The sequence below is a fragment of the Gopherus evgoodei genome, chromosome 5, assembly GCF_007399415.2.
Source record: "Gopherus evgoodei ecotype Sinaloan lineage chromosome 5, rGopEvg1_v1.p, whole genome shotgun sequence".
Taxonomy (NCBI): domain Eukaryota; kingdom Metazoa; phylum Chordata; order Testudines; family Testudinidae; genus Gopherus; species Gopherus evgoodei.
The window spans coordinates 25,412,486-25,433,820 of record NC_044326.1 but is presented as its reverse complement, the minus strand read 5'-3'; the positions used below and the strand labels follow the sequence as shown (position 1 = coordinate 25,433,820).

The 21,335-nt window shown below is 39.0% G+C and overlaps 1 protein-coding gene across 4 annotated transcripts in view; it reads left to right on the top strand.

Annotated features, from left to right (window-relative positions):
* WFS1 (wolframin ER transmembrane glycoprotein) overlaps positions 1–20,068 on the top strand; it is a 47,197-nt gene extending 27,129 nt beyond the window's left edge. For 3 of the 4 annotated variants that reach the window (XM_030564076.1, XM_030564075.1, XM_030564077.1), the window contains exons 3-8: positions 2,807–2,889; positions 7,945–8,089; positions 8,951–9,121; positions 9,938–10,021; positions 15,280–15,425; positions 17,398–20,068. In XM_030564076.1, coding sequence (XP_030419936.1) covers positions 2,807–2,889; positions 7,945–8,089; positions 8,951–9,121; positions 9,938–10,021; positions 15,280–15,425; positions 17,398–19,209 — 2,441 coding nt within the window. In that variant the 3' untranslated portion in view covers positions 19,210–20,068. The remainder of the gene's footprint in view (positions 1–2,806; positions 2,890–7,944; positions 8,090–8,950; positions 9,122–9,937; positions 10,022–15,279; positions 15,426–17,397) is intronic. The other variant, XM_030564078.1, reaches the window with a different exon arrangement.
* The last annotated feature ends 1,267 nt before the right edge of the window (positions 20,069–21,335 follow it).

The following is a 21,335-nucleotide window of genomic DNA, read 5'->3' as shown; positions in this document are numbered from 1 at the left end:
ATCGATCACAGCGTTGCTGATTTAGCATGCAGTATAGAGGAGCCCTTAGAGTGAGGTCCTGGAGTCTGTGTATTTAGCTTAACAAAAAATGTTAAGAGGTTACTTGATTACAATCTATAAGTATCTACATGGGGTACAAATATTTGATAATGGGCTCTTCAATCTAGCAAAGAAAGGTACAACACAATCCAATGGTTGCTAGTTGGAGCTATACAAATTCGGGCTGGAAATAAGATGTAAATTTTTTAACAGGGAGGGTAGTTAACCATTGGCATAGTTTACGAAGAGTTTTGGTGGATTCTTCATCGCTGATGACTTTAAATTCAAGATAAACTGTTTTTTTTTCTAAAAGATATGCTCTAGGAATTATTTTGGGGAAGCTCTGTGTCCTGTGAGCACAATGGTCCCTTCTGGCCTTGGAATCTGCGAATGAATTTCACAAAACTTTCAACAGGAAGGCTGCTTGGATCAGATGGAGAGAGAGCCCCCAGAATAGCCAATAGTCTAGCGGTTAGGGCACTCACCTGGGTTATGGGAGACAACCCAGGTTCAAGTTCCTGATACAAGTTAGGCAAAGCAAGAATTTGAACCTTGATGTCCCACGTCCCAGGTGAGTACCCTAACCACTAGGCTATTGGCTGTTCGGGGGGCGGGGCAGGTCTCTTTCATTTGTCATGACAAATGTTGAATGGTCTGTTTCATCCCAATGAGTAACTAGAATTTTTTTTTGGAAACTCTTCCCCGCCAGTTCTAGTCTACAGTTCTGGGCTGGCTAATTAAGGTGCTTTACTTCCCGTGAAGTGGTAATTTTTCCAACTCTTTCTCCCCTCCCCACCCTAATCTCTCTCACTCACATCCATATGAGCGTCTAAATTTTGACACTTAATATTTGAAATCAAAGTAGTGAGAATTTTTAAGATGCCTCCTCACAGAGCTTTCACAGTTCTGCCAAGCTTCAACTTTTCCAAGAAACTAGAAGGTAGTAGCTCATCATTCACAAGATAAATCAGGTCATGGGATTCCTAATAAACACAAAATGAGTTAAGATTATGCAAAAATCTGATTATCTTGGTTTTAGCTGGGTACATGGACAGCATTGTTGTTTTTCTTTTTAGGAATGAAAGCTAAAAATCACTCTGATCTCATAGACTCATAGACTCCAGGACTGGAAGGGACCTCGAGAGGTCATCGAGTCCAGTCTCCTGCCCTCATGGCAGGACCAAATATTGTCTAGTCCATCCCTAATAGACATTTATCTAACCTACTCTTAAATATCTCCAGCGATGGAGATTCCACAACTTCCCTAGGCAATCTATTCCAGTGTTTAACTACCCTGACAGTTAGGAACTTTTTCCTAATGTCCAACCTAAATCTCCCTTGCTGCAGTTTAAGCCCATTGCTTCTTGTTCTATCATTGGAGGCTAAGGTGAACAAGTTTTCTCCCTCCTCCTGATGACACCCTTTTAGATACCTGAAAACTGCTATCATGTCTCCTCTCAGTCTTCTCTTCTCCAAACTAAACAAACCCAATTCCTTCAGCCTTCCTTCATAGGTCATGTTCTCAAGACCTTTAATCATTCTTGTTGCTCTTCTCTGGACCCTCTCCAATTTCTCCACATCTTTCTTGAAATGCGGTGCCCAGAACTGGACACAATACTCCAGCTGAGGCCTGACCAGTGCAGAGTAAAGCGGAAGAATGACTTCTCGTGTCTTGTTTACAACACACCTGTTAATGCATCCCAGAATCATGTTTGCTTTTTTTGCAACAGTATCACACTGTTGACTCATATTAAGCTTGTGGTCTACTATGACACCTAGATCTCTTTCTGCCATACTCCTTCCTAGACAGTCTCTTCCCATTCTGTATGTGTGAAACTGATTGTTCCTTCCTAAGTGGAGCACTTTGCATTTGTCTTTATTGAACTTCATCCTGTTTACCTCAGACCATTTCTCCAATTTGTCCAGATCATTTTGAATTTTGACCCTGTCCTCCAAAGCAGTTGCAATCCCTCCCAGTTTTGTATCGTCCGCAAACTTAATAAGCGTACTTTCTATGCCGACATCTAAATCGTTGATGAAGATATCTGGTAAACGTGGAAAAGAATAGGGAGGCAAACAGAAATGTGGGACAGGATACAAAACAATGAGTTGATTAAAAAGAAAAAGACATTGATACTGATGTTTCATTTACTCCGAGAATTAAAAAACTGATCTTTCAAATGCACTGAATGTGTTTTTGAAGAGTAACTTCTCATTCCTCTGATTCAAAACTCTGAAAGGCCCTGTTTCTGCCCAAAAGAACAAATTCCCTAAGGGCTCAGGGACTCTTGTTTTCTGGGGGGGCTGAACAGTGACAAGATTACTAATACAGACAAGCCATAGTATTGTTAAATACAAATACAGATACTTTATCACATATAATGAAGAAAACTTTTCTGATTGACAGTTTTATTCTGTATAAGTAGTTGAGATAGTGTTAACAATGTGTTAATATTTGTAAAGGATGCCAAATAACACGTAAGTTTTCTGAGACACATCTTGGTTAACATAATTGAATTTCATATTATCTTAAAGGATTTTTTAAATGGAAATGTTGCATCTTGAGTCGCATTCCAGTGAAAGTTAAGGTTTGAGTAATTACAGCTATAAATGTAATAACTTGCTAGAACTGCATTGCTGTTTCTATAAAACATCATGCTTTACATTTAGGTGTGCTCCTTAAATTCTCCAGTCAAATGCACTGAGGACTCACGAAAATCACTCAGTATTGCTAATAAATCAGTCTTGTTCTTGGGTTGCTTTGCAGAAGCCATGAAAGAAGAACCTGAAGTACTCTTTGAGGATCTGCTTGAAAAGGCCAAAGCTGGAGAACCAAAGGCCCAGACAGAGGTAATTTTATACGCTGTGTCACTGCTTTTTTTATACTCTTTAGAGGCCATTTTTTGACTATAGATAGATAATATAAAACGTTTTGTTAGCTGTATCTGAAATCATATCTGTAGAGAGCACTGCAAACAGCTTTGAACATCTCTGAACACTGTGAAACTTCATCCAACATTGTTGTGGTTTCAATTCAGAAAACGTTACAACACACTTCCAACTCTTGTGGAGTTCTCTTCCAAAAACGGTTTAGTTGAACCACATCCTTTGTTAGAATTTTCAGCTGTTCAAAGTGAGATGATGCCAAATTGCTTCTTGGCCTGGAAGAATGATCCTTATTTGGGAAGGATATCAGATTTCCCAGGTTCCAGTCCAGTACCAGCCTTTGGGGTAGATGTGAAAGTTAATTGTAGATTGTAAACATCTTGGGGCAGGGAGTGTCATTTGTTTTTTGTCCAGTGTCTAATACAATGAGATAAGAGGGAAGTGTGCATATAGTGACTGTTGGATATTGTTCTGATTTTAATTTGTTACCATTAGAACAAAATGCAAACCTCCTTCAGCACTAAGGCTCCTAGGCGCTACGACAATACAAATAGTGAATAATGCTAAAGGAATGCTATAAACACAGTAACTCTGAGTTGTTTCAAGGTTTGCAAATGACTCAACAGGACCAACCTTGAGCCATTTGAAAATATACAAAGTATGTTTCCTGATGGATTAGTAAGGGCATTATATACAGGGATTGAGATCTTTCTGTAACTTTCCTCATCTATGCTGAATAAATGCATTTTAAAAAACTCTTTAGATACTGAAACTAGCTACCATTTGGCTGCTCAGTGGCCTGTTAGAATTGAGTCAGTCTTAGTTCTGTCCCTGAAGATAGCCGTTTTACAATTTTTATATACTAAAAAATTGAATTGGTTTCATTAGGTCAGTTTAAAATTCTAACTAAACAGGTACAAACACCTAATGGAGTTGCACTTAAACTAATTTAGTTTAATCCTCACTTTAAATCACTTCAGCTAAACTTTTTAAATTATTGACTTAAATTAAATCAATAGAAACATGTCAAACGGATGTGCTAATTTAGTATAGACAAGGCCTGAACGACACGGAGACTGAACTGTCATCTCACCTCACAAATGGCCCTTCTAAGCTGAGATGCAATGACATTTTAAAAAAAGTGGGGGTCAAGAGTGAGAATTATGAGTGCTACTGCACTGTGAGAGAGAGCTCAACAGAATAGTAAAAAAAAAGAAATTCTCTCTAGAACTGGTGCAAACATCCTGCACACTCACCCATATACTTCAGACTTTGTATTTGAGGGCAGCCTCAAAAAGGGAGCGGTCTGAAGAGTTCCTAGCCTCTGAAACAGCAAACACCTTTGTGGGTAATGGTATTTTGAACTTGGAGGAACCTTGCCACCAGAACTCTGTTTGGTTGCAATTCCAGCAAAGAACAAAAACCTGTAATTTCTAGTTGATTAAGAAATATGTAAGCCAAAATAGTAGGAGAGTGAAGCTTGTGGAGATGCAGAGAAAACTAACGTGTTGATGATTTGTCCATTCTGGCTGACAACAAAGAGAAATAGGTAAATATGGTATCAGCGGACATTGTTTGAAGATCATGATTTGAAGGTGAATCCAAAGAAAGTTGAAGTTATGCGTGTAGGCAAGATGGAAGAAGAGAAGCGGTTGACTGACGTTTCAGGAGAGAAACTGAATCAGAAGAATTTGTGTACTTGAGAACTACACAGTGCCGTCCTGAAGAGATCTTGAAAACTGAAAAGAACCCAATGTCCCTGGGTGACCGTGAAAAAGCTGGTAGGAGTATTGTGGGACCAGCAATTAAGTAACAAACTGAAGGCAAAATTGTATTTTGTTTGTATTTATCCCTGCCTGCTGTATGGTCTGGAAACAGTAGGCCTTATGGGGATGGTGGCGGGGGGGGGAGGGAAGAAGACATGGGTAGCAGAAAATAATATACTGAGGAAAATGATGGGCAAGCAGAGCGTAGACAGTGCACATGGAAGAAATTAGGGGCAAGATGAACTTGGGACTCCTAGCAATAGGCTGGGCATATGTTAAGAATGGGAGAAGAACAACCATTAAAGAAAGCATGGGAGGAAGAGGACAGCAAGAAAGGATACATTAGACTGAGGATACAATAAAAGACTTTAAGGGAAATTTGAAGAGAAAAGACTGGAACTCCAAGACAGAACACATGGGTTTGGAAGGAGTGACACAGAGTCGTGGGCACGGATGACCCTGTGTCAACGGGAAAAGGAATCGTGAAGTGTAAGAAATATGTAAACAGAACCCCTGTGTTACGGCTGGAAAATCCTTCTGTATTTTCTTCTATAAAATCAAAACCTGTTTAAGTAACAGGCAAGCCACAGTCCTGGTTAATGAGATTCTGGAATAATAAATAAACTGGCTATCATCCTAGGAGTTCATTAACATAGAATATAGGCTTTGCATTCTTGTCAGGAAGACGTTACTGTTGCACTGCAGTTTTAAACATTTTTAAATGGAAGTTGAGCAATAACAAGCAAAATGGTCTGTCAAAACATGGAGAAGATAATTGGTTTAAGAAAACCCCAAATCTCCCTACCTTTCCTGGTTCACTCCACCCTTATTCCCCCTCCTGTGATGCTTACGTGTCATGAAGGCTCTTGTCTCGAAGATAACAATATGTTTTCAGGTTTAATTGTGTTCGTCTCAAAATAAGCAAAAAAAAAAAAATTTAATTAAGAAGTTGGAACCCTACTGTCCTGTGGAGAGGGACAAGAGGAAGGAGGAAAACAAGATTTTTAAAAAAAAAATCTTTTTTAAAATTTTAAATAGATTCACTTTTGGCAGTTTGATAGCCAAGAGTGTTTCCATTGTGTGTGGGAGGGCAGGGTGGAGAGTGTGCATCTTCAGCAGGAGTGAGTGAAAAGCCGAGGTGGTGGTATTTGTAGCTTGCTTACAGCCTAAAAAATTGACTAGAAAACTCTCACTCAAAATTCAGGAACTTGGACAAATCACTATAAGGTTATACTGAAATAACGCTGCACTCTGTGTGTCTCAGACTCTGTTACAGGGATTTGCATACAGTTCTTTTATGGACAAATAACTGTATAGTAATTATGCAGATGAGACACCCACAGTCAGAGCTGCATAATGGAGAAGAGGCAGTGATGCGTCCGTTACTGTACAGGGTTTCTGTACTATTGACTGGTTGTGACCACTCTATTTCAGTTAGCAGAGCACAGCGGTATGAGGGAGTGAGTGCTCATGTTAGAGGAGTAATCTGAAGATGTACCCTGTTAATTTGGTTCCGAGTACCTCTTCTGCCTCCCAGTTTTAGCTCATGATCTAAACAAAGAGCATTCTCAAGTTAACATTAAAACTACCTGATAAGCTGGAATGAGCAGGAATGGATATTATATCATCCCCTCGAGTCAAAGGCTTCTAGCCATTTTAAATTTTGGTAACTTTAAAATGAGAACATTTTGTGCAAAAGTTTTATCACCAATCTCATTTTAAAGCCACAGTTGCACAATATTCATTCAGAGAGGGCAGATCACAGCCTAGCATATAGCATCTTTCTTTGCAGTTTCATGGAAGCTAAATACAGGTTTCTTTGGTTTTTCTGTTTGTTAAAAAAAAATCACAAACTCTTGGAATTAGTATCTTTTTAAATACAAACATGCTGTAGGAATAGCTGTTCTTGGGACAGGTTTTATTGACACAATAACTTCCCTATAAATCTTGCTAACATTGTCTACGGTGATGACAAACTGCCAGTATGGTACTTGTACCTAAGCTACATGCTTGACTTCCTGCCATTCACTCTCTTCTCTCACCTGCTACTGCATCAGTGTGCTTTTCCACTTCATTGGGTTGAGATATGCCATGGTAGTGATTTACACTGTTAGTTTGGTTTACTTGGTCTGAGTTTCTCTTGCCTATTTGCATCTTTTCTGGTAGCTTCAATTTTATGTAGTGTACATTTAATCACAAAGGCCCTGATCCTGCACCTGGATCTGTGTGGATTGGTAATGTAAGAGTCCACCTGTGTCTGTCCGACCTGAGAATTGGGACCCAAGTCAGACCTGCTAACCTTTTAAGAGAAGATCACGGTTTTTGTAAGGTGGGGTCATTTAGCACTGCAGAATCATTCAAAAGAATAACTAGCAATTCAGTTCTACAGCATAGATTCAGTATTTTGGGGTTCATAATGGTATACTCTAGGGGGTTGCATTTATTTTCCTTTCATGTGTAACCATCACTGTGATATCTCCCCTGCACTCAACTGTCATGATGGAGGATAGGCCAAACTTGAGTGAGTTGCACTGCAACCCCATGAGCCAGGTCACACCTCCACTCATACAAAGTTGGTCCAGTCAGGGGGTGGACCTGCGGTGCAATCCTGGAGGTTCCAATGCCCGGACTGGAGAGCCAAGCCCAGCCAGCCCCACAGCACAGGAGCTGCTACTGTTAGGTGAGTGCGGGGCAGGACGTGACCAAAACCACTCCAGGGCCTTCACCCCCAAATTATGTATTGGGTCATGACAGACCGTAAATATTTTCAAATGTGTCCTGACTCCAAAAAGGTTGAGAACAACGATAGCAAGGTCCTCTACAGAGATTACTTCATCTAAATTCCTGTCCATCACTGATACCTTGCTATGGCACTTCATTTTCCATTTTTAAAGTTGATCTAGCAGTATTGTATAAAAATGAATTAGCTTAGCATCTGCTCTTTCTGTCTAGCATTAGCAGCATCACTGTTGCACTGTTGTATACTACCTAATGTTAACTCATTTGTTGACTTCATCAAATGTGCCAGAAATCAATCATGGCTTCTGCTTGCATCTTGTTTTGGAAGTTGATCCCTGATCTCTTGCCAGTTTGCTGAGGACAACTTACAACTGCGTGCCTTAGTGTTGATTCAGCCTATTTGACCACCTCCTTCACAGATACAGCCTTCACTAGCTGAGATAAAGAGAACAGAAGATATGTAAATATCTATTGAACTAATTAAGGAATTCTGTTTGCTTGCCATTTTTTCTAGATGGGAAAACACTACCTGAAATTGGCAGAAGAACAGGATGAAGAACTCAACAACTGTAGTGCTGTTGACTGGCTGATTCTTGCTGCTAAGCAGGGTCGAAGGGAAGCTGTCAAACTGTTGCGGAGATGCTTAGCAGACAGAAGAGGTATGAGTTCTTTAGGAGCTTTAACTCTTATATTTTTAGTCTGTACTTTAGCTACAAATAATCATCCATTAAAATATTGGAGAGACAGGTTAAAATATACTTTAAAATCCTGGTATATTTGGAGCAAAATTATTTGAACAGCTGCTGATAGAATGTTAGAGTAGTTAATTAAAAGAATAACATGATTTTGCATATAGAAGTATTAGTGTCAATCATGTACTTGAATTCCTTCATTAGATTCTTATTTCTTACCAGATCTCATTGAAACTCTTCATCTTTGTCTTTAAGGTTAATTTCACACCCCGCCTACATATCTGCTGTTGTTCTCTTCTCCTGTCCCTTTCATTCTCCCTTTATTCTTCTCAATCCTCTCGCCTAATTGGTTCCCTGTACCATATTCTCCCATTTCAAGATTCACGCCTTCCTTCATCCCACTTCCTACGCTTGGAATAGTCCTCCTCATGTCTGCCAAGTATCTGATCTCTTCTTGAAACCCACTTCTTTACATAATACTTCCTACCTTGTTCTCATCACTAGTGCTCTATTCATGCCATCTTTTACCTGAACTGTTGTCCTTATGTCTTGTCTCCAGGCAAGATTATAGACTCTTTGTGGCAGGGGATACATCTTATGCAGTCCGTGAAGTGCACGGTACATTTTAAGATGTGTATATTTTTTGTTGGTAAGCCCTGGACACAGAACAGTGTAGGAAAAATTTAGTTAACTTGAGAAGATGATGTGTGAATCAGCTTGTCCAAAAACTTAGAACTAAAGTGGAAAAAAATAACAAATTGTGAGCATGTCTATCCCTTCTTTCCGAGATGTGGGATGATAATATCTAACACACTTTCTTTTCTTGAGGCATCACTTCTGAGAATGAGCAAGAAGTGAAGAAATTATCATCTGAGACTGATCTGGAGAGAGCTGTGAGAAAAGCTGCCTTAGTTATGTATTGGAAATTAAATCCAAAGAAGAAGAAGCAGTTAGCAGTTTCTGAACTGCTGGAGAATGTTGGGCAAGTTGACAATGAAGGTAGGTATCCAGTACCCCAGAAAAGAAACGGACCCTATCTAAAACACAAAATTAAAAGCAGAACACAACTTAAAACCTAAATGACCATATAAAAAAATAAAATAAATGTGTAATCCATTCATGGAAAATAGTTGTGATAATGACCTTTATCACCTGCACACTCCAGCTCATTAAAGCTGATTCATATGCTGTCAGGAGTTTTGCTTATGCATGGTGGCTCACTTAAGTACCAATGAGAACCACTAAAGATTAGAAATGACTAACCTTTTAATCAACTCAGTGTGTTTGAAAAACACTCTTATTTACTTTAATTTTATCAGTAACAAAGCACTGTGAGTATCTTGCCAGATATTTGAAGTTACTAACTTAAAAATGCATCACAAAGTAAGCATATACTAATAATCTAAACACTATTCCTCTTTTTAACGCTGTAGCTGAAATCAAAATGTACAGTTACGGCCACTGTCTCCACTTTCAAAAAAGTACATAATGAAATGAGTATAGGCTTTGTGTTGCCACTCAATCTATACAGTTCTTTCAAGGAATTCAGCAGATTCTCATTCAGTGTCATGTTGTTGCAAACAGGTGGTGGACCCTAAGGATCACAACTGCTCTGGAGGCAGCTTTGCTTGTCCCTAAGTAGAGCCTTCTTAGAGGATTTCTGCCACAGTAGGACCTGGTAGCATATGCCCTTGTGTAAACCTTTATCTCATTGGTTTGAGGTGCTACTGTCCTCTATATTTTTGCTGCTTTAGCTAATGACATTTGTTGGCGTTTGTTCGCTTAATGACTACTTTGTGAACTTCTGTTATCTAGCAGATGGTGAGAAACAACCTGGCCCAGTTCCAAAGTCTGTACAGAAGCAAAGAAGAATGCTGGAACGATTAGTAAGCAGTGAATGTAAGTGCGCACATCCAGTTTGAAATGTAATGACCATGATTTCATTTTGCTTTGTTTTGCTAAATAATTTTGCACCAGCTGTAAGTTTTTTCTCAACTACAGTATGTTAACCTAATGCGTTTTTATCTTCTGATTACACAGCATTTAAGCTTAGCATCTAATGTACACAGCTCTTTGGCCTGTTAGCTTGCTGTAACTGTTAAATGACACCTCCTCACTGAGGATTACTCTCTTTGTCTCCTACATAAATACTTAATTTAAGCAGACCTTCCGTACCACACCAGCCCCAAAAAAGCTGTCCTTGTGATTAGCTGTCTTCACCTATCACTCAAGAGACCCAGATTCAAGCTGTTGGACTCCAGGCTTAAATTTAAGGAAGAAACATCTCTTCTTATGACCAAGATAGATACATTTTTCCTGGCATCTGAAGAGCATGTCATCCAGCCCTGCCCAACCAAGAAAAATCACAGTGCTATTCGGTTCTGAAAAGAGGAGCAGCTACTGAAGACAGATCAAAATTATTACTGTCTTGGCTCTTGCTGGGAAGGGAGAGCCTCATTCACTTTTTAACTGGTAAAAATGCTACCACTAGAAGGAAGCTGTATCTTCTATGGGTTAAAAAGTTCTGACTCGGCTCTTATGACACCTGTACAAGAAAACTAACAGGTTTTTAATTTCTGATTGGGGCATGAAGATTCCAGATTGTTGGGAAGGAAGAGGGAAGGACCCGACTCCTAACTAGTTCTCAAAATCAGGACTACTACGTGCTTAGTAGATGAAATAGGAAGGTAGATAAAAATGATGGATGTAGAGAGAGGTGCTCTGTTTAGCCTTTCTTGCAGTATAGGAACAGATACCTGACCCTATGAAAAGGCAGCAAATTTAAAACTGATGAAAAGAAATACTCTCCCCACTCTCGTCCGTTTATCCCCACAAAGCATTAATCTGTGATACTTGCCACCACAAGTTTATCGAGGATGGGGTGTCATAGGATTGAAAAAAGGATGAAACATTTCAGATGGGAAATAAAAATTATACTGGCTAGGATTTTAAAACAAAACACATTTATAAGGGATATCAACCTTCCTCCTTCAGAATGCAAGTCAACAGTCTATTGCTTGGTGTTAAAAAGATAATCCCCTCCCTTCATTCCCCTTCCAGATATGTAGGTATGTTTATGCATAATTATGAATTGTGTGGTTCACCTCTTCCTCTGAATCTTCTGATATGGGCACTATCAAAGAGGATGCCAGACTGCATGGAGTATTGGTCTTGATACAGCATGATAGTCCAACCATTGCTCTGCAGCTGCTAATCTTCATATACATTACCTATTTTTTTTGAAAAAGGAAAATGTGAAGAAACGATAGGAGGATTTAAAGACTGAAAACGAAGATGGCGAAGGAACATAGTTACAAACAATGCATATTGTACTGAGTGCATTGTAGTTAAACTAAACTTCAGTTAAGGCCATATACAGAACAATTCTAATTCTGTTTTCATACTAATGTATAAAATGTAAAAATTCATATAAAATCAGTCTCCCTCTTCTTTAGGTCTGTTTTAAATGTCCTACAGGTTAAAAACTAGTACTATATACTACTAAAATTTCAGGTTGAGATTCAATCAGTGTCACTGTAGTCCTCTCCTTCCAAGTAGCTTGTGGCTCATCAGATGTATGTGAGACTGCACTGAAATTAACATTCTCAAAATGAACTGGGGCTTTTTGCTGGTTTTACATTAACTTGTCATATTTATGAAAAGTGCTATACTATAGTGCATGTAAGAGAGAGGAAAGGACAGTACTCTGGATAGAGATGAGAGTCAGGCCTGAATTTTATTCCCAGTCTTGACAGACTTTTCTTATGGACTTGAGCCACATAGAGCTTAGTGTGACCCAATTTCCATTTCTTGAAAAAATGTTTAGGGCCGAGACTGCCACATTTCTTTTTTCTCTCTCTCCATTGGAAAGCGTGCTGTGGTCTGAGTTCACTGGGGAATCTTCTGCTTTGGAACATATTGGATGATGCTACTGCACATTCCATCCCTTAGCTGCTGATCTTCTGAATCAGTGCTGCTCCTTCATTCTGATAGCAAATAAATGCAAAACAAGCCTTCAGCAGCTCATAGTGTTGTGGGGTGGGGGGGGGGTCAGTAATTTTCTGAAGGCTTAAATGGCAGATGAAATAACAGGAGGGTAAATGAACCTACATGTAAGTGTAGGCAGAAATTGATGTGCACATTTCTTTTTTTTTTTTTTTTTACTGCAAATGGGGGAGGCAGGGAATTTGTCATAACCATACTGAAAAAAAATCTGAATAATAAAGTGGAACCTACAACATATGCTTTCAATATCAATTGAGAGATTTGGGTGTCAAGTTACTAATGGCATTTGAAATGAAAAGTTTTCATCAAATACTTAAAGTAGGAGGTAGGCTGTTCTCTCCTCTCCAGAGATGGAGTTGGCTGTCCGTGCATGAGTAGAAGCAGCTATTACTAGCTAATATTCACTTCCCTGACCCAATCAGTTTCACGCCGTGCATTTTGTGTGAGGCAAGTTTTCTTCTGATTTAATGCATTGTCAACACTTGGAAGCCTGATTTAAGCCTGTTTTGCAAAGATTTGAGAGGGTGTGAACTCAGAAGTGCATATAGGCAATTACAAGTGACATTGTCTGACTGTGGACAATGCCTGAGAATGTAAATATCATTACATTTGATTTAATATGTCAGCCATGCATTATAAATTAAGAATTCTCCCTATCAGTGTATCCCAGAAATGCGGTCAAAGAATTTTGCTTTATTCCAACCCTCTCCTCTTTTTCAAAACTTCCAGTGAAGAAGATTGCATGACTTCCCTAGGCAATTTTTTCCATTGTCCTTCCTGTTTCTCATTCTACAGCTGAGAAGAAATTGTTTTATAAATGTCTCCATGTATGTCCTGACAGGACAAGCTGTCTATTCCGTAAGGTGGTGCAAGATTACTTTAAAATATACACTTTAAATATGCAAACAAATCAACATACATCCTTGTAAGACTGAAGATTAAGGTATACAATGCTGCTTTTTTGTTACGTTCCTGTACCTTTTATACCAAGAATGCCTAGAATGCTGCTAGTTTGCTATAAAAATGTAGCATTTTATGTAAAAACGTTTTAAAATTACAGTAAGACCACAAATCAAATACGTTAAATTCTGTACTTTTAAACTCCTAGTCGATTGTTTCAATTTCCTATGTGCTCAGATAAGAATTAAGCAGACGAGCCTTCATATCTTTGTCAGCTGACTCTCTAAATTTACTGTGTGGGAGGCTTGTTGGAGGTTTTTGTCATTCAAAAGTCTTTCATATTTGAAGCAATATCAGGTGCTTCAGTGTGTGGGGAAAGTTGGCATTAATTCTTCCTTATAATTGACATAAAATTTGTTTACCATGGAAACTGGCTAATCTACACTGACTGGGACAGGCTGTAGGAGGCGATTGAGACAATTGTGTACATGATCTTGTATCCCAGTACTCCTCAGGAGGTTAACGGGTTAATCGAGGCCCTCCAACCTCCATTCCATTCATAGGGCTGGAGGGGGAGTCTCCTTGCCCTTTTGGTATAGAAGGAGCTAAGAGGCAACCTATGAAATGCCCCCACTCTTTGAGCTCCCCTGCAGCAGGACTTCAGGAAGTTGTAAGGGGCATAACTTTATAGCAAATTCCTGAGTTAAAAATATGAAACTTATTACTTTATATGACTGGTTATTCTGGCCTACAATCACTCTTTCACCCACTGTCCCACCCTGCAGGGCCTGTCTCATGCGCTACCCTCCGTGTTCCTCTTCATCCTGTCCTTCCCCTGAAAAGGATGTAGGGAGAGAGTTATCAACTTTCCTTTTTTAGAAACTCATTTCCCTCCCCGCCATTTCTCAGACCCACACTCCCACTTCACAGGCTCACACATGCGTGTGTTCTCTCTCTCTCTCTCATTTCAAAGATGATGATAACTCATGGTGATGCAATTGTGTAACTCTTGTCTTCTCTGTTTCTTTTAGTGCTATCTGAGATTCAAAGCTCTTCATAGCAGGGAACATGTCTAAAGTATCTGGTGTACTTTGGGTGGACACTTTTTGACAGAGTAGTAAGGGATTTGTCTCTTGGGGTCCTTAGCCAAAATCGTCCTTCCCCCTGCTATTGTGTACAGCAGCAGTCTTATGGCACTTTGTCCCCAGCGTGCCTAAATTTAAATAGTGGTATATGTAGTGTATTTAAATAATTAATGTGTGTGCTTCTGTATTTGGAGAATTAGTAAATAGGCAAACAGACAAGATGAGAAAATCATGCTACTACATTATGTAAATGAGCAATGTTCAATTTGTTTGCTATTCAGTTTAGATCACTTCTAATGATGCTTCATAGCATGCTGATAAATATACTTCAATATATTTGGGAAAAAGTATATAGTATCCAGCCTCACATCATGTCGAAACTATTAGATAGAGGGAGATGACATGGGGTCTTGTGTGTGTGTGAGAATTATGAGGCATTGCTCATTTTACTGAGTTAATGAGATTTCCTAGATATAAAAGGAATATGTGCGATGTATTCACCAGAGAACTGACTTCTGACTCAGTGCAGACTTTCAGTTAAACATCGAGGAATTCTTTTCCTGTGGCTCTTTGTCTTTTTTAACACGGCAGAGCTACTGAAAATTTAATTATTTTTACCCCAAAATGTTATAAAGGGAGGGGAAAGCCATAGTTATGTTTCAGATAAATAATCATGTGATCTGAAACCTGATAAAATTGCAGGGCACTAGAATTAAACATACAAATATCTTTGACAGGTGAAAATATCTGCACTGCAGCTTTAATCCTGATGAAACTTGGACACAAAATATTAAATACTTGCAGTCTAACCAAATGCAATATAATGTATTTCATACTGGTCTCAGATGAACATGTTCATTCACTTTATTTCTTCTTTCTTACAATTTGTGTATTATAGTAATATATACTGGTTTAAATATGGCCACTACACTTATAAGATGTATTGTGCCCACTTATTGTTACCAAAATTAATTTGCTATCTCTGAATAGGTCACAAAATAAACATCTGTTAACAAGAGTTCAATTTCTCCATAATGTAAGCACAAAGTTTGTTGGAAAATAATTTCCACATCAGTCCTAGAAAGGCTGGTCCATGCTTTGTCATTTATGGGATGCTAGTACTGTAATTTTTGAGCTCTCTTTTGTTATCTTCATTATAACTTTCAGCTAAGAACTATATTGCTTTGGATGATTTTGTTGAAATAACCAAGAAGTATGCAAAGGGAATCATCCCAACTAACCTGTTTGTGCAGGAGGATGATGATGATGAATTGGCTGGAAAGAGTCCCGAGGAACTACCACTGCGACTAAAGGTGAAAACTAGATAAGCACTTATTATGTGATATGTATTGAAGGACTCTTAGTTAATTTATTTACAGCCAAAATAGCCTACCTTCAAATGATCTACCTTCAAAACTTGTATCTAGTCACCCAAAAGCATCATTGATAGAACTTGTGTGAGTGTATAGTTGCATATATACACATACACTGTGTGATGTTTTTGTACATATGGCGTAAATTTAGAAGGAAGATGTTTTGAAAACATAAAAGTTGTTCTTGGAAGATGACAATACATCTTTATACTCACTTTGCAGAGGACAACAATGCCTCTCTTTTGCCATATGTCTTATTTAGATGTATATCTGCATTTATTAATTGGAGACCAGTAAATAAACGAATGAAGTGTGTAAACATGCATATACAAATGGAGAAACACAACAGTGGACTAGATGTGTAAGACAGCTCACTTTCTGTTGTGAGGGAATTAAAGGATGAAACTGGCTGGCAGTGGTTTGCGCAGGCCAACACTTCACTGTTAAACAGTAGAAACAAAACCTAAACAGGAGAACTGACACACGTGCGTTCATTGATCTGAATTTCAAAATGGCAGCAAGTAGGGAGCAGAATGCTGCCATCAGCAAATCAGTTCTTTGTCCTCCTTGAACATTATGTCCAATGTTAAGAGACAAAAAAAGGACTATATCTCCTCTAGCACTTCAAGGTAACTGACCTAATGTTCTGAAGGAGATGTACTTAGAAAGGGACACTTCACCAGTGAATAGCCTTATGCTTTACTTCCTGGGCTTTCTGCCCCAGTTAGTATGATGTATAAATCTCTGTTGAAAGCTTCTTGGCCTCTCCCTTGAAGTACGTGATACAAAGGCATATGTTTGGCACACCATGGAAACTGAACTTTTTTGTGTTGTTTTGGGGCTGTGAAGCTACCCTTGTCAGCATTTTTAGTTCAAAATTTGCTTGAGATGTAATTTGCTAGATGCTCCTTTCCATCTGTCCTGCAGAAAGGGAGTGTCTTTTCTTACAATAACTTCAGTGTTTGACAAGTCACCCTGCTGGGCAGGTAATCCCCTGCAGGATAAGACGAATATTAAAGGCTCTGTGATATAATTGATTGTGGTTAAAGGACTAACCCTAGATCTGTGCATAGGGAGGGAGATGAAATAGTACTAGCTGCTTATAATAATGAGGTTGAAAAGGACTAATAGTTTTTGATAGCTGCTTGCTTACATATTTGAAGGAAAAATTTGGAAAAATGCAAACTACCTGGAAAGGCTTGTGGCTTGTCCGCATGACAAGTTACTGCATAGCAAGCCAGAGTGTGAATCTACTATGTGGCAAGCACCAGCTTAATGTCCTGTGAGAACACTGCTATAGCACTGTGAAAGTTCTGGAATGTGGCTTAGCATACAGCTTAGCATGCTTTCACTGGGCTGTAGCAATGCCCAAATGGGACACTACTGTGCGGCAAGCCAGCGTGCCGCAGAGTCACACGCTGGCTTGCCTTATAATAATCTGCCATGTGGACAATCGCTTAGTGTAAATGGGTATAACAATGCACAGTGTGTGACGGAATCACTGGAGATGCTGATAGTTACAGCTGAAGGAATGGCACAAGATGGTACAGAATTGCAGCACTGCAGTTCATCTTTATAATACCAATGGGCACTTCAGTAGGAACCTAATTGAACAGAATGCTAGATTAGGAAGCCTTTTAATAAAAAATGTGACATATCGATTATGAGATTTGTCTTCCTTTCTGAAAACTTTTTAGATATCAAAATGGAGAGGTAACAATCTGTGCCTCATCTGATGAAGTTAATTTCAAAAAATGGTCATGGAGAAAACCCCATTTTGTTGTGCAACACCTTGAAATAGAAGTATTTCAAAGCAAGCTAGGCTTGACTTACTGCTACTGCTTTAACATGAATATACATACTGTACATGTACAAAAATGTTGTTAAATAAACTGTTTTCCTTTCTTTTCAGGTTGTAAAATATCCACTTCATGCCATTATGGAAATTAAAGAGTACCTTATAGATATTGCATCTAAGGCAGGAATGCATTGGCTGTCTACTATTATTCCAACACACCACATCAATGCCCTCATCTTCTTCTTCATCATCAGTAATCTGACAATCGATTTTTTTGCCTTCTTTATCCCATTAGTCATCTTCTATCTGTCCTTCATTTCCATGGTGATTTGCACACTGAAAGTCTTTCAAGACAGTAAGGCCTGGGAAAACTTCCGCACCCTGACTGACTTACTGCTTCGTTTCGAGCCAAATCTAGATGTTGAGCAAGCAGAAGTGAACTTTGGGTGGAATCATTTAGAGCCGTACGTTTACTTTTTGCTCTCAGTTTTCTTTGTCATTTTTTCCTTCCCTATAGCAAGCAAAGACTTCATACCATGCTCAGAGTTGGCTACCATCTCTGTTTTCTTCACAGTGACAAGTTATATGAGTTTAAGCACTTGTGCAGAACCTTACACGCGAAGATCTTTAATGACTGAGGTGGCTGCTGGCTCCCTCTCCCTATTGCAGATACTACCTATAAATTTAGGCTATTTGAAATTCTTAGGTAAAACCTTCTTTACTCTTCCAATAGGCCACTTCTTCATACTAAATGTGAGCATCCCCTGCCTTCTATTCCTGTACTTGTTCTATCTCTTCTTTAGAATGGCACAACTGCGGAATTTTAAAGGCACCTACTGTTACCTGGTTCCCTACCTGGTGTGTTTCATGTGGTGTGAACTCTCAGTGGTTATTCTGCAAGAGTCCTCCTGCATTGGTCTCATTCGTGCATCAGTTGGCTATTTTCTGTTTCTCTTTGCACTCCCAGTTCTAATGGTAGGCATTGCACTCATGTGTCTTGTGCATTTCATAAAGTGGTTCATATCTTTGGAGCTCATGAAGATTGTGGTGACTCTTGTGTTGTGTGGTATTCCTTTGTTTTTACGATGGTGGACAAAAACTAACTTCTCCATAGTTGAAATGATAAAATCCCTAACTAGGAGTTCTATTGTGAAACTCATTTTGGTGTGGATTACAGCTGTAGTGTTGTTCTGTTGGTTCTATGTGTACCGATCAGAGGGAATGAAAGTCTACAACTCTACCTTGACATGGAATCAGTATGGCTTCATCTGTGGACCGCGGTCATGGAAGGAGACTAACATGGCACGCACCCAAATTATATGTAGTCATCTGGAAGGACACAGAGTTACATGGACTGGGCGGTTCAAATATGTCAGGGTTACAGAAATTGACAATAGTGCAGAATCTGCAATAAACATGCTTCCGCTTTTTATTGGTAATTGGATTAGATGTTTGTATGGTGAAACCTACCCTGTGTGTGACCCAAAAAATGTTACCGTGGAGGAGGAGGAACTGTGTCGTCTCAAGTATCTGACAAAGCATGACTGTCACATGAAAAAGTTTGATCGATACAAATTCGAATTAACTGTGGGCATGCCTTTCAATGGCAAAAATGGAACTAAAGCTGTAGAGGAGGAGGATATAACCAAAGATATTGTGCTGAAGGCAAGCAACGAGTTTAAGAAAGTGTTGTTGAACTTGAGGCAAGGAAGTATAATTGAATTCAGCACAATTCTGGAGGGTCGTCTTGGCAGCAAGTGGCCTGTCTTTGAACTGAAAGCAATCACTTGCTTAAATTGCATGTCTAAACTTACACCCGCAGGAAGGCATGTAAAAATAGAGCATGACTGGAGAAGCACAGTGCAAAAAGCCATTAAATTTGCTTTTGATTTTTTCTTTTCTCCATTCCTGTCAGTTGCATATTGAGCTCATATACTGGTTCAATGGTATCTTCAATGTATACTGCATTAACACTACCAAAGGTTTGGCTTCTTAACAAAACCTGCTGTAGCAATGTTCAAAGTGTATGCTATTCCAGAGTATTGGTTGAATTTTGTAGGTGTAAAAACTGTGCCCAGTCCTTGTATCCCATAGGATTGAGGTTACGAATTCTATTTAAGTATTAATGCACAGAATTGCTGCAGAGTAGATGCATGAACTGTTTTTTATCCAAAATGAACTCTCTCTTTCTGTGGTACAGTGCTAGGGTATATTCATCTGCTTGATGTTAAAAGCACTTTACTCGTGAAATATTCACAGCATTGCCCTTATGTACTTTCACATGTAGAATGAATATCTTGTAGGCAACCTAAGATGTAATGTTTCTTGTATTTATTCAGTGGTTTCTAGAGAAGTATTAATTGTACAACTAGATTGAATCTGGTGCCATGTGATTGGGGAGTATAGAACTGAACTTTTTTGCTATTTATTAGTTTTATTTGAATGGGTCTTTTGGTGGTGGACACTACTTCACACACCAGCAAGGTTGCAACAAGAGCTCTAGTTTCCATTTCACTTTTATTAAGTATTCTTTTTAAAATGAACATGCTATTCACTGTAACTGGTTATGGTAGCTACAGTTATAATCCATGATAGCATGTGAATGATAGGCACCAGTCAGTAAGACTGGTATTGTGGCGGTACTAGTAATAGGCAAGCCAAATCAACTGAAAAGCACTGTATAAAAAAATCTGCAATGGAGATGAAATAAAATGTCTGGTTAATAATATGTATTGTGCAAATATATGTAAATATAAACTTGAATTAAAATGGGATTCTACACTCATTGCTTATGCTTTGACATTGTGAGTAGTTGCTTCCAATCCAATGGTAACAGCTTTAAATTATAAACCATATTACATTTTAGTATTTGGTTTAAAACACAATTCCAGTTTTGGAGTGCTAGAAATTATTATTATTTCAAGATACAGCAGTAAAATCAGAATATTGCAAGCTGCAAACTTCTTGTAGCTACATGATCCATATATATACTTTCCTTTTTTCTCCACTTTATTCCAGTTTGTACAGTCCTGATTATCAAGAGCGTATTGCAGTATTTGACTGTCAGAAAACCCTCCTCTTGACCCATTCTTTCATTCCTCTATCTTTCCCTTCTTTTAAACATCTTCTTACAAGGTCTTTTAACCCCAGTTTTTCTCTTCAGAGCACTACCTATCTAGACTCCAAGTTGTTCAAGGCAAACACACAGTTTTCATACCTGTGTTTAAAGCCCCTATCATATTGCTGAGGCTGTACAAATAATAGTGGGACTAATGATCTATAATTTAGTAAAATTAATGTCACAAGAACAAAAAAACACACAGCCATTGTTTTGGTATATTTGGCCCACCTTCTCTCTCCCTATCTTTCTCCTCACCGCCTCTGTTCTTAGGTGTGGTTACTGTAGTTCCCACATACTCAAAAATCCATGAGTGAGATCATCCAAAATCATTGTCTTAAAATGTCACAAGACTGGAAAATACTTGGAGAGGCTGGGGGCGAGTTGTTGCAGTTGTTATTTTGAGTTGTGGGAAGCCATCTCCCTCAAAGTGCATATTAGGAAAATTCAACTGAAAATTCACATGCAAAAATGCAGGCGCTCTGCTGATATCCTTTTTATCCTCTCCTAACCTGTGGAGCAGAGGAGCTGCCATTCTGTCCCTCTGCATGCCCTCTCCCCTGCCCTTATCACTGTCCTGTCTCCTTCCCCTCTCCATCTTCCCCTTTAGCATACTCAGACTCCTACCCTACTCACATTTTCCCTTTGTGCTCCCCCATGATCTCCCTTTCTCCAAACCACCCCTTATATATTTCCTTTCTGCCATCGCATATTCTCCAAAATCCTCCACCAATCTCCTCCTGCTCCCTTTCAGGCTATGTCTTGCTTCAACCTGTCTCCTTACAGATGTTGGGCTAGAGAGGAAACTGGAATCAGAAGTGGTAGCCATCTTCACTGGGCAATCTCACTTCTGCATGCAAAGTCCAAAGTGAATGGTGGCTGTCTTGGCTGGGAGGCAGTTTTGCATTAGCTCCCTTTTGGCCATTTTGAATAG